General features: G+C 43.8%; 1 protein-coding gene across 1 annotated transcript in view; it reads left to right on the top strand.

Moving 5' to 3' along the window:
- The window catches only part of LOC138300940 (dual specificity protein phosphatase 13B-like), a 111,998-nt gene extending 98,645 nt beyond the window's left edge, over nt 1-13,353 (top strand). The window contains exons 4-5 of the mRNA XM_069240862.1: nt 4,852-5,072; nt 10,325-13,353. Of these exons, the coding sequence (XP_069096963.1) occupies nt 4,852-5,072; nt 10,325-10,518 (415 nt within the window). The 3' untranslated portion in view covers nt 10,519-13,353. The remainder of the gene's footprint in view (nt 1-4,851; nt 5,073-10,324) is intronic.
- Nucleotides 13,354-13,572: the final 219 nt, after the last annotated feature.

Here is a 13,572-nt window from a genome sequence, read left to right as displayed (position 1 = left end):
AAACTGGAAGATTGTGTTGTTCAAATTGAAGGTTGCATATTTTGAGATACCTATCCTGAAGTCACACAGAAAGTACCTGTGTTTTGTGGTGGGCTACAGCCACTGTAAAGTTTATGGTTCTTGCATATGGGCAAATATGTTTTCTATAATGAGGTAATTGCTAAAGGGGTAGACCTATTTACTTCATCCTTTATCCCCTCTTGTCATGCCTTAACCTGGCCCACAGCCTTTGAGTACATGCACAGTTGTCCCTTGCAGCTGCTTGCCTTGTAGATTCCCCATCGATCCTACTCACCACCCCAGTGGCATACAACTGTTATAAGGTTTCAAGTTAGTTTTGGTATAATGTAACTTTGGTCAATCTTGTTAGATTCCTTTCCATCTCTGAGGGCATGGTAAAAAGGACAAACTGACGTCAATGCACCTGGGTGGCAGAATATTCAGCTTCATGATGTCAAATCCAGGATACCTCCTAAAGTGAAGACAGGGACAAGACACCACTTGACGGCCCAAAAGAACAGTTTCATCTTTCCAGATCCAGTCAGGCATCTGAAAGAGTTTTAATATGTGAGCAAATTGCAAATAGAATATCAGCCAGAAAGTTTGTTACTGGAGGTAATTAAATTGTTTGAAAGGTAGAATTTCAAACCTATTTGCACACTAGATGCTGGTCCAGTAACTTTCTAGAAGCATGCTAATTTGTACCAAGGTGTACTTAGAACACTATTATTTGTGCCTCTTCTTGTGTTTTCCATTAATAAAGGGAACATTGGTTTAATTTTATCCTACTATAGAGATTATGCGAGGTTTAGTAGATGGGAATCTGACCCTCTAACTGTTTCATGAGTTTTGGCACAATGGCCTTTTAACATTTGCCTTGTAATTGGCATCACCTGGTTATCGGTAAAGTTCTGTTCTGCTTATATAGGGAACTAAAAGCAGCCAAGGGCTGCTTTGCCTAGCTGTGCCTGTGGCTTATGCTGGCATAAGGGGGTGTTGCAGGCCAGTACAAAGGTGCATTGACAGAGCTGTCTTTGGTTATCTTGATATTGCGGAGTACTGCAGTGTTACAGGTCAGGTTTGGAGTGCATAACAAATGCTTAATTTGTGCCGTTGGTTGCTGGTAAGGTCCACAAACACTCATTTTTGGGGCAAGGAGCTTATTTTTCCTCATCAGACTCTGACTCAGAGAAAGAAAGAGAAAAACATAAACAGAGGGAAAGGAGAGAGAGAGAGAGAGAAATCTGTTATAATGAAAGAAAGCAGGGATGGGAAAGACCTGAAAGAGTGAGTTAAATGTGCAGGGATTGTCTTCTAGTTGGTTAAAGAGTCACTAGGTGGAATCAAGACTACCTGGCCTTGTTTTTTGGTACCCATATTATTGGACAGTGCTAGCTGAAGGTTTCTGAGCAAATCTTTGGCAATGGCACCTATAGCTACAAATTTCAGCCCAGATTTGCAAAGGGCTTGCTTCGCCGTTGCGTCACAGAAGGCAATGCAAGTCCTTAAGTCAGATATACTGTGCTGCATACAGATACCTTGCATTGTTTTGTATAGCTTGGTAAATCTCAAGTAATGTAAGGCAGTGCAAGTCACTGCCTTCCGTTATTCTGCGCTGGGTGGGCGTTACATGGGTTAAGCATTGGTATTTCCACGCATCCACCCATGGATTTTAGTGCATTCCCAGAATTACTACCAAGAATAAACCTGGTAATGTGTCAAATGCAACGCCTTCCCAGGTGAGGTGCAATGAGGAAAAATAGGTTTATTTCTTCTCGTTTTTTTTTTGCAGCCTGTAGTTTGCTAAAGACATCCTGGAGACTTTCAGAAAGTTGGCCTAGAAATGCGTTCTGCCATTTGCTTGCCATTGGCTTTGTGGTTTGTAACTCACATTTTCTGTTTTTCTTTGCTCTAAACTCTTCAGGTTCAGTTTGTCTCACCCACTGCCAAAACCGTGTTTTCTGTATTCTTCCACAAACTTGTTTTCTGAAAAGAGGCCTTTAAATCTTGTTCCTATCATGTCACATTTGCTGTGCATTCAAAGACAGAGGTCAAATGTCAGGCTCTCTCTTCCAGTGACCTTAGTGTTCTTTCTCTGACTTCAAAGTGAGAGGATTTATGTGACAATCCTGCTGATTGCCCATGCTTACCCATGTACGAATGAGAACAGATTATTTTATTTTATTTTCTAGCACACTACAAAAAAATGCACTGTGTCGATGTTTCAGAATATTTATAACACATTACAGAAGAAGCACAATTGCTTTGCAGTTCTGAAGTGTGGTGGAATCAAATATTTGAATATGATCAAAACACATCAATGCACCAGGTAATGACATTTGCACAGATTATAGTTTATGTGCAGTAAAACCACATTTCGATGCAAATGTAATGGTCATTTCACTTGAAATATGTTTCTGTAATGGCAGTGTGCTACCACACCATACATACTCCACAGTATGCCACTCCATTCAATCTAACCTAGTCAACCCCACCGGCTGCCATCTACACCACTCCACACCAATCTAGAGCACTCTACTCAACCCCACTCTGCTCCTTTCTACCCCAGTCTACCCCACTCCACTCCAATCTACCACACTCCAGTCTACCCACTCCATTGTACCTCAATCCAACCCACTGCACTCCAATCTACCCAAATCTACTCCAGTCTACTCCACTCTGCTCCAAACAACCCCACTCCGATTTACCCCACCCCATTCCAATTTATCCCCACTCCATACTCCACTGTAATCTATCCATCTCCTCTCCACTATATTCTACCCCACTCCACTCCAAACTACCCTATTCCAATCTACCACAATCTACCCCACTCCAACCACCACACTCCACTTCACTCTCCCCAAACCTGCCCCACTCCAACTCACTCTAATCTACCCCACTCTTATCTACCCCACTCTATTTCAATCTAACCCACTCCCCTCCAATTCACCCCACTCCAATCTACCCCACCCAACCCCAATGTACCCCACTCCAATCTACCCCTCCCTAATCTTCCCCGTCCCACCTACTTCTATCTACTCCACTCCAATCTATCCCACTCCAGCCACCCCTTTTCAATCTACCCCACTCCATTCCAATCTACCCTACTCTAATCTACCCACACTACCCCACTGTACCCCACCATAATATACCCTACACTCTACTCCAGTCTACACCACTCTACTCTTCCTGTATCTCCCTCCACTCCAATGTATCCAGCTCCACTCCAGCCCAATCTGCCCTCCTCCAATCTACCATTCTACCCTACTTCACTCTACCCCAATCTACCACCCTGCATTCCACTCTACACAATCTATCCCACTCCACTTCACTCTAATGTACTACATCCCATTCAAATCTACCCCACTTCAGTCCAATCTAACCCACTCCAATCGACTCTACCCCACTCCACCCCAAACTATCCAACTCCAATCTACCCCATCTAATCAACCCAATTCCAATCTACCCCACTTCACTCTACCACACTTCTCTCCAATCTAATCCCACCATAATCCACCCAGTCTATTCCACTCAATCCAGTTCCACTCCATCCTACTCCACTCAATCCTCTCACTTGAATCTACCACAATCTACCCCACTCCACCCTAATCTATCCTACTCCACTGCAGCCTACTCCACTCCAGTCTTCCCCACTCTTCACCAATCTGCCACACTTCACTCTACTCCAATATATCTCAGTCCCATCTACCCCATTCCATTTCAATCTACCCTACTCACTCCTATCTATCCCGCTACATCTTTATCTTCCCCAATTCAGTATACCCCACTCCAAACTCCCATGCTAATTTAACCAACTCCCGCACTCCAATCTACCCCAATCCACCCCACTCTATTCCATTCTGCCCCACTCTACCCCTACTCCACTCTACGCCAATCTACCCTAATCCACTATACTTCAATCTACCCTATTCTACTTTACCCCAGTCTACCCCACTCCAATCTACTCCACCCATGCAACTAACTTTTAGCCATGCTGAGCAGCAGCCACACTGCTGTACAACATGGCTATAACACAATTGCATAAGGGATACCTATTGGCTTTGCGCCAATGCTTGTTTCTCCTTTCTACATGTGCCACTTGCTGCAGCACTCGTAGAAAGAGGAAATAGCCTCAGAGGATTGTTTTTGTGCAGAAAGGGTCCCTGCACAAAACCAATTCTGGCTGTAGCACAAGGTCCCTTGAACCATGGCACAAGGGTGCCTGGCTTGGCAGGGATCTTTATAGATGTGGCGCATTTCTGATCTCTGCATTTTGACGCAGTGCAAAAAGTTACCTTGCAGTGTTCGGGTGCATAAAATGGTAGTAAATCTGCCCCTAAGTACTTTGTATAAACACAGGTGTCTAGGAGTCCCAATACTGGACTAACTGTGGGTTCTGCATGTAGCGATTGATGTGCATTGAAGAGGCTGCCGTCGGGTCACGGCACTCGAGCAGCATGGACAGGTTATGAGAGAGGTACATTGTCAGATCACTGTGCTGCCACAGTAGTTACAGGAATGGATACAGTACAGGTTTAGCGAGGAGTACATTGCAGCTCAGCTCCCGCCTTGTCTGTACTGAAGCTAAGGAGGTCCCTTACACCTGCCCATGGGACAGACTGCTGATACTGTAAATATTTGCAAACTTACAGCATGCAGGTTTGCTAGTTACCCACGGGTTTCCCTCCACTCTAACCCTGTCCAATGGCCTGCAGCTGCTCACTGCCCTAATACTGCCCACTGCTAACCTACAGTCTGGACACAGAATATGGCCCGCTGCCATAATCGCTGCACTCACATCTACAGAGCTCGACATGTTACTTATTCTTACCTTCCTCTGCCTTCCCACAGATGCACTGCTCTGGACAAGGGCCTTCTGCGCGAGCTGGGCATCACGCATATACTCAATGCTGCCGATGGCCGCTTCCACGTGAACACCGGTGCCAAGTTCTACTGCGAGATGGGCATCGACTACTATGGCATCGAGGCTGACGATGACCCCGAGTTCAACCTCAGCGTTTACTTCAACTCTGCGGCCAGATTCATCAGAGCTGGGCTGAACTCTCCCAAAGGTAGGGGCCACATGTGCAGCTCCTGGTTATGTGGCGATGTTTTAGGCCGTGCTTCATTGTTGTGTTTTCTTGGTGTCTTGATATTATTGCATTGTAGTATTGTTCATTTGTCTGTCTTTAACATCCAAATGGAGCACCCAGGCACTTACACTGCCAAACATATATGTTAATTTTCTTCAGGAACTTGCATTTGTCTTTCTTCCCAGCTCTTGGTGGTACTTAATTTGTGCAGGTGTTTTTGGAGATCAGGCTTATCTTATCAGAGAAAGAGCGAGAAAGACAGAAAAGGAAGGGTGAAACAATGGCAAAAGGAACAAGTATTTGCAATGCAATAGGTCTAGCATTTTCTTGAGTTAGAGCTTTGGCATTCTAAATTCATAACTGGACATTTCTTGCCGCATAAATTGATCAACCCTGTCTCATGATGTCGTCTTTTCCCACCATATAATTCCAGTGGCCCAGCATTTAACTAAAGTACTTCAATTTACCTTCTTTTTCTATCTTAAAAAATATACAATTGTCACATAAGCCTTTAGCAGAAATAAACTTTTGCCATTAGAGTGTACTGCTGAAAACACCATAATAGAAGTATCATTTGGGACGGATTGGATGGTGAAAGGAAAGAGGGTGTCGGGAGTAAAGATGGAGAGGACAAGTGGCATAGTAATGGTGTCATGGGCCCTGGAGTAAGAAAGGAAAATGGTTGACTGGAATTTTGGTAGGAAAATAGATGAGTAATTAGAGTTGAGTGAGGTCTGTAGGTCTCTGGGCCCCGTGCCACATCACCTGTTCCTCCGTTGATAACTAGGCCTCAGGAGAAAAAGGAGATGGGGCAGAAAAAGAGAAGTGAAAGGAAGACAACACACGAAAGAAAGAAAGAGAAGGTGTCACAAAGAAATAAAAGAAGAATTGGAAAGGAAGAACAAGAAAATAAAAATACAACTAAGAGAAGAAACAGAGCAAGCATGTGAGACAAAAGAGAGAAGAGAAGGAAGCTAGCAAATAAAAGATTTTGAGGAAAAAATAATGAAAGAAGTGTGAAAAGAAAGAGAAAATGAATAATAGGGAAATAAAGAGAGATGGTGAGACAAACAAGCGGCAGAAGAACCAGGGCATCACACTTACACTTCAAGTCCAGACAAGTAACTTATGGCTTCCACATACAAAAGGAAAATGGGGGATTTATCGTAAACCGTGAATTGACAGATAAAGATAAGAAAAACACCAGAGAAAGGAAGGAAGAAAGATCTAAAACAAAAAGTGAAAGGATGCATACCGATTCAAAGGAAAGAGCAAATAGGAAAGACAAGAAAAGAATAAAGGAAAGAGAAAAATTAGTGAAAGAATGAACGCCTTATGAAGAAAAAAGAGAGGAACGAAACAAGGAAAGAAATAACCAAGATTTTGTGAGTTTGAAAGAGGAAGTAGGAGGAGGAAGAGGGAAATAAAAAAAACGGGAGAGAAGTAGAAACAAATAGTTGTTAGAAAGAGCGAAACTTAACGTATGGATTTTAGGAGCTCGAAAGAGAAAAGTGGGAAAGAAAGAAAACAGTGTAAAGGAAAGAATGGAGTGAGATAGGTGAAAAAGACCTTCCGAAATAAAGGTGACAGCTAAGAATAGATTTAATTGGCTTCAACACGTCTTCAAACAGACATCAGAGTGTGGAACAGCCGGGGACACTGCAGAACATCAGGAGGTGCATTAGTATGTGAACCCCAATACTGCAATATTGGGGTGCTTCAGATCAGGATTGGGGGTATAGACAGAGCTGTGTCCCAACCCAGTGCTGGAATAACAGAAAGGCAGCAGGTGAGGAATGATAAACAGAGTGTTGTGTAATTCCTGGTGTTGGAATAATGGGGCGTTGCAGGTTAGGTTTGAGGTGTACTGACAGAGTTGCGTGTGGGCTGCAGTACTGGAATAGTAATGGGCACACAAGCTCAGAAGTGAGGTATGTTAATGGAGCTATGTGTTGAACCTAGTACCAGAGTTTCAGTGTTGCAGAGTGTTAGCCTGGAGGTGCCTTGGTGAAGCTACGAGTGGGGCCCAGCATGGAAGTGGCTTTGCCTCTGAGCCACAGAACCGAGAGGCGTGTGTGTGAGCCTTAGTACTGAGAAGAAACGTGCACTGAATGTTAGAATTGATGGATTCTGGCGGAGCTGTGGTGGTTCCCATCAACAGTGGCGTTGGATGTTAGACTTGAGGTGCACTGGCTGAGCTGCGTTTTGCTCTTTTGGGTCCAGTATTAGCTTGGCAGTTGGACTGTATATTAGAATTGAGCTGCTGTAACAAAACTGTATGTAAGCAGGGTCCCAGTATAGCAAAGGAGGTGACCTCGCCGGTGTAGAACTGAGGTGCACTGATGGAGCTGCACCTGAGGTCCCAGTACTGGAACAGCAGAGTGTACTGATTGTAAGAACTGAGGTGCTCTGGTAGACAGCGTGTGTGGGGTTCTAGCATAGCCACAGCTGAGGGGCTTGGAGTGTGTGAACTGTGGTGCACTGGAGCGGCCCCCGAGGGCCCAGTACTGAAACAGCAGTTTCTACTGACTGTAAGAACTGAGGTGCTCTGTCTCACAGCGTGTGTGGGTTCTGGCACGGCTGAGGGGCTTGAAGCGTGTGACCTGAGGTGCACTGATGGAGTAGTGCCCCAGGTCCCAGTATTGAAACAGCAGTTTGAACTGACCGTGAGAACTGAGGTGTTCTGTAAGACAGTGTGTGTGGGGTTCTTCCACAGCTGAGGGGTTTGGTGGGTGTGAACTGATGTGCACTGATGGAGCTGTGCCCGAGGTCCCTCTACTGGAACAGCAGAGTGTACTGAATGTAAGAACTGAGGTGCTCTGTCTGACAGCGTGTGTGGGATTTGGCATGGCTGAGGGGCTTGGGAGTGTGTGAACTGAGGTGCACTGATGGAGCTGCACATGGGATTCCAGTATGGAGCAGAAGTGGGCACTGTCTCTAAGGATTGCAGAGCACTGGTAGAGCTGGGTGCATGGGCTATAAACAATTACAAGTGATCCTCCACCCTGGGGACCATGGGCAGGCACAATTGGTAAAAGAAATCCAAGCCAAGGAAGGGTGGGAGCCAAGCAGCTGAGAGGGTGCAAAGACCAGGTGTGATCAAGATAACAGCCTGATTTATAGCCTTGTTTACAGCTAAGCTCAGAGCAAGAGTGCTCTGCAAATGAAAAGGGAAGCTTCTCTGGACAGGAGCAGGAAACAAAGTAAAAAAGAGGTCCCCCACAGACCAGATAAACAGGACAAAACGTAATTATGCAGTTGTGGGCCCCTGCTCCCGCACAGAAGAAGGAGGAACAAAGAGGCATGACTAACCACTAGCAAGCAAGGATTTTTAAAAGGCACTGACACTAACAAAAGAAATAGCTGGAAGCCCACAGAAGAAGTTTACTTAAAAGTAGACAAGAGGTTGTACTCTTACGCTCAACCTAAAAAGGCAGAGATGAAAAACCCAGAAGGGTGCGATAGAGACTGGAAGTGCAGGGTGGTGAAAGAAAGTGGTATGAGGTGGAATCAAAACTTGGCAGCTGGAGGGCCATTTGGGGAATTTCCTGGGGAACTGGTCCTAGAAATAATTCCTTTAGAAATTCATAATCCCTGAGGATTCCCAGGGTTCAACCTGTAATCCAGGTTACTTCTACATGCCTGGAGTTAACAAGACCCCAGTGGCATTAGAATTTATTGCTGTTTGATTAATATCTTTACATCAAATACTAATGCCATTAAATTAACATGTCATCAAAACAGGCTGGCATTCAAAGACCTTCTCGATTATGGTAAAATGCTAAATTGTTAATAAATGCTATTTGTAACAAATATGTACTGCACATGTTAAAGTTATTAGTGCTGTAAATTGCATTGAACGTCTTTCTCGTGAATTTTACTTACGTTATCAAATACACTATGTGCCTTTTAATTGCAAATAAAAGGATGATTTTGCTACAGCTGGGACAGAAGTCTGTTGTAAATTAATATAGTTTTCCAGAACCCCCATGTTGTTAACTCAGTGGAAGGGAAAGTAGCAGCCCCTACACCAGAGTACTCGTAATGAGGTCCTCAACCAGTAAACAAAACATTACTGCAATAAAGGATGCACAGACTAAATAACACAACCACTAACAACTGTACGAGAATTATTTTGATGCAGACATTAGAATGTTTGCCCTCACGGGTACTGCAATATCCCGGGGATTAAACTGAAAAACAATTGGATGACATTAACATAACGTCATTTTTGGCCTTACCTTCATTCATGTACAGAACAAACATATGCAGGACAGCTATGAATGAGCACATTAGTTTCTGCCACATTCATTCACTTGTCCATATTAATTTGCACATCTCTTCTCTCCTCAGTTGACACATTGAGGAAATTCTCAGTTGAACACTGTGAGATTTAGTTCAGGTGGCTCCATGGCACTTAAAGGTTACTAAGCCCCAACTGTGACAATTGAGTCATATTTCACTATTGTCCAGGGCCACCATATTATTGGATTCACAACTGTATTGCACACCCCTTTAGCACTTTACTCAGAGAATATGCAGTAGAACAGCCCAAGGCTTACTCGGAGAGGTGGTGTGGGTTACAATCTCAGGCCTTCTCAAAGCACACATTAACATAATATATCAAAGATAAACCTGTGGCTTGACTTTTAAAAACAAAAATGACTTTTATTCACACACACTGAAGTACTGCAAGTTGTATGCACTGAAAATGAAACCTTTCCGGCCTTTCCTAAATTAGAAATCTATATATTAGAGTCTCTCCCTGTTGATTTAAAGCCCCTTTTGAAGGTGTTTGTCATGGAGTTCACAATGCAAAACCCCTTCCTATTGTATTTGTCAGAGAGTTCATAATGTAAGGCCCCTGGTAATGACTTTATTGCAGGGCGCACAAAGTAAAACCTCTTTCTATTGTGCTTACCAGTGATCCCAGGGTAGAATCCCATTTTCTACTGTAATCGACAAAGGGTCTGTTTTAACAATGTCTCAACCAGTTGTAAGAAAATGAAGGATTTCAAAGGTGGAATAGGAACACAACAAAGCCCATATCAAAACTACTTTTGAAGCTTGTTTTGGTGATTATTGAATGTATCTGGTAAACAGCTAAAGCTGTCTCCTGGCAGTTCCATGGGCAATGTCTTCTTTTTCTAGAGGTTGACCATCAGTGGTAGCTCTGTTCTCTTTTGCTCCTGCTGAATGATACCTACACCTTGTTCTCCTTGCCTTTGCAGGGAAGGTGCTAGTTCACTGTGCAATGGGCATCAGTCGATCTGCTACTCTCATCCTCGCATTCCTGATGATCTGTGAGAAGCTATTTCTACTGGATGCCATACGAGCTGTGAGCGAACACAGGGACATCTGCCCAAACACAGGCTTTCTTCAACAGCTCCGAGAGCTAGACAGTAAGCTCTTCGGAGGGAGATAAACAGCCGCGCTACAAGACAAAGCTCATTCTACCACTATGCAAGAAGATTGCATGCCCTATAGAGTCCCCCAGATTACAAGTTTCTCCATGTTGGTTGTGTGTATTCCTTGTTGTCTGAGTAAATGAAATAAGACTGAAGTGAAACACAGTAGGCCTGGGTTAGTACACCTGTAACCTGAAACATTAGAGAATCCTTGAATGAGCCTATCATGCCCTGATGGCTGAAAATTGTAATTGCCATCTGAAACCCTACTTTTTCCACACTTAAGTCACTGAAAAGTTGTGTATGAGACATTACATGTTTCCTCCTCTAGGTTCTGCTTAAATGTATTCAGTTATTGCATACTTTCAAGGGCCACTTGTGGGGAGGGATTGAGATACTTTGTTAACAGCACATATCTTACATTTTAAACATGGGCAGATGAAGTGTTTCAAGGTGGTTACCAACACATTCCATTCATTAGCTTGACTTCACTGAAGGCATGGCTTATGAAGTGAGCACATGGAGGGCTGTGAGCTAACCAGCATATAGCCTAGTGTCATAATTGGGGTGCTTATGGAGATAAAACTATGTAGTTAAGGAGAACTAAATACAGTTTACTTGGATATCAACAAGGGAAAACAGCAGTTTATGTGGAAGAAAGCAGGGGGTTTTGGTGGCGGGCGGGGTGAGCTTCCAGATCACACAACTAACAGCCTATAGCTAGAAGGACAATGTTCAAGGCACTATGCATTGTCCATAGGACCTCCTAGGGGAAGGGACCTTTATAACTGCTAATAAAACTCAAGCAATACAAACAAAACAGGACACTGCACGAATCATCATAGAACGTTACAATAAGAAATCCGTAAGAGCCACTGCTTTCTCAGTAGACGATGCCTGTGGGAAAACTGGGCTGATTGCAGAAGCCCCCTCCATTTTTGCCCCCATTTTTAGTTGCTGTTGGAGTTTTCTGACTGACTGTGCCCTGGGCAGTACTAACCAGTGTCAGGCCAGTGCCCTGTTTAAAACGGTATATGCAAATTAGGCCTAATTATAATTGGCTCTGACAACCTACCTATAAGTCCCTAGTACTTGGTAGGGCAAGTAGGTTTAGGGACCCAGTATAGTTAGTGCCCCCATAGGTGCACTGTTGTGGTGTCCAGTGTCATTGTAAAGGCATGCCTGCCTTGTTGGCTGCTTTAAATTTACAATTAACCCTACATTCAACTTTGAAATTAAAGTATTTCTAAAGTCTCAAACTGCCTTATTTTTACATATAAGTCACCCCTAAGGTGTGCCCCTAGGTGCCCTCAATGCTGGGTGCAGTGTAAGTATGAGCAAGGACTTTATAAAGGATGTTTTAAAAACCCTGGCGAGGGAAAAACAGCCCAATTAGTTTTCCCCATTAATGTGAGTGGGCTCCATATGTTAACATTTGGAGATTTTATTTTAAAATAATAAAGTCTTATTTTGAATAGAAATGATCTACATATATCAAGTTTGGTACCAAATGAGATGTTATAATAAATACAACAACTTGCCAATGTGGAATTTAATAAAACTAGCACAGGGAATGTTTTGGAACTCTTTCTGAAAGTTACCAAATTCGGCTCTGTAGCGCCCTTTACTGATTGGTCACCCTCTGGCAGCCTGAGCCAAGCTACCTTAATGAGGTGTAAAATGGCCTGGGCTGGGACAAAGGAATCATCCGGTGGGCAGACAACTGATGCAGCAGATGGGGGAGCAGGATGGGGGAAGAGTAGCCAAACTGATCTTCAAAGGAGGGAAAGTCACTTGGGACAGAAACTGGACCTCTCCCACTTCATACTCTCCCAGACAGGTGGGAGTCCCACTGATTAGGAGAGGGCCTGGAAGGGGTGTGTTAAGGGAGACTTGGCCACACCAGTGGATGGACTCAGCCAAATCTAATCTCAGAGGATGAATTTTTGCCTTCTTTGATTTTTAGAGAATGTTGCTTTTTGGAATTGATTTTTCCACACTTCACAGGAAGTGGTCACTCCAGAGGGTGGTAGCCTACACCCCTTTGGACAGGAGCACTTCCCTGTTTCCCACCCCAAGAGCAAGGATACATATGGCAGAGCTGCCCCACAATTCAGATCTCTGCTGGAAGAAGATACTGGAGAAGGACTGCCCTGCTGAACCTCTGGTCTGCACCTGAAGTACTGCACTCACAAGGACTGCACCAGCTGCACACTCTGGACTTTGTCAAGAAAAGGACTTTGCTTTGGTTCTGTAACTCCAGGAGTGGACTTCCTGTAAGCTACAGGTACAAAGGAGCTGACCAGAGTCCCCTGCATCAAGTCCTGAAAGAAAAGGCCAACAGGTAAGGGTCCAGTGGCTATTTGAGGATTCTGACCAGGTGCATTCTGGAAACTGTAGTTTCAATTTCCAAGAAGCAACTCAGAGTTTCTGGAACCTTGGATCAAATTTGTTGACACTTCAAGGACCCAGAAAAGGACATATGGAAGAAGATCCAGAAGTTTGGAGCAACTGCTGTAAAAAGATTCATCAGTTGAAGAGATGCATGGTCAGAGTTGTTATCCCAGACCCCAAGCGGCAAACCAGAGCCTCTGAACCCTTGGCTGGTGCTGTGGACCACTTTCCTAAATCCAGAAACACTTCTGAAAGTAAGTGTAACAGTGTTACATCATGGATGGCCTGAACTCTGGGCCTTGTCCCTGTCCAGTGTGACTTTTTTTTAACCCTCTGAGCGCTATTTGTCTCTAAGCACTAGTTTTACTTTTAGTCTTTAAAGATTCATATCTCTTGTTCCCTACATTGGATTTTTGTTGTTTTGCTGTCATTTTAAAGATAAAAATATTTCCTATTTATATGAATCAGTGTTGCATTTGTATTATGTGTTTTGTTTTACTTATTTACTTTTTTGTTGATATTGAATGCTTTACACACTTGTCTCCTAAGTTAACCCTAACTACTCGTGGGCCAAGCTACCAAGGCTTGAGCAAGGATTAATTTATTGAGACCTTGACTGGACCTAGTGAGGGATTGTGGCCTATTGCTGAGTGTAGCTACCTACCTGCCCTTACCAA

This window comes from Pleurodeles waltl, chromosome 6 (assembly GCF_031143425.1).
Source record: "Pleurodeles waltl isolate 20211129_DDA chromosome 6, aPleWal1.hap1.20221129, whole genome shotgun sequence".
Lineage (NCBI taxonomy): Eukaryota > Metazoa > Chordata > Amphibia > Caudata > Salamandridae > Pleurodeles > Pleurodeles waltl.
Note: the sequence above shows the minus strand (reverse complement) of the source record. Positions and strands in the feature narration are given on the sequence as shown.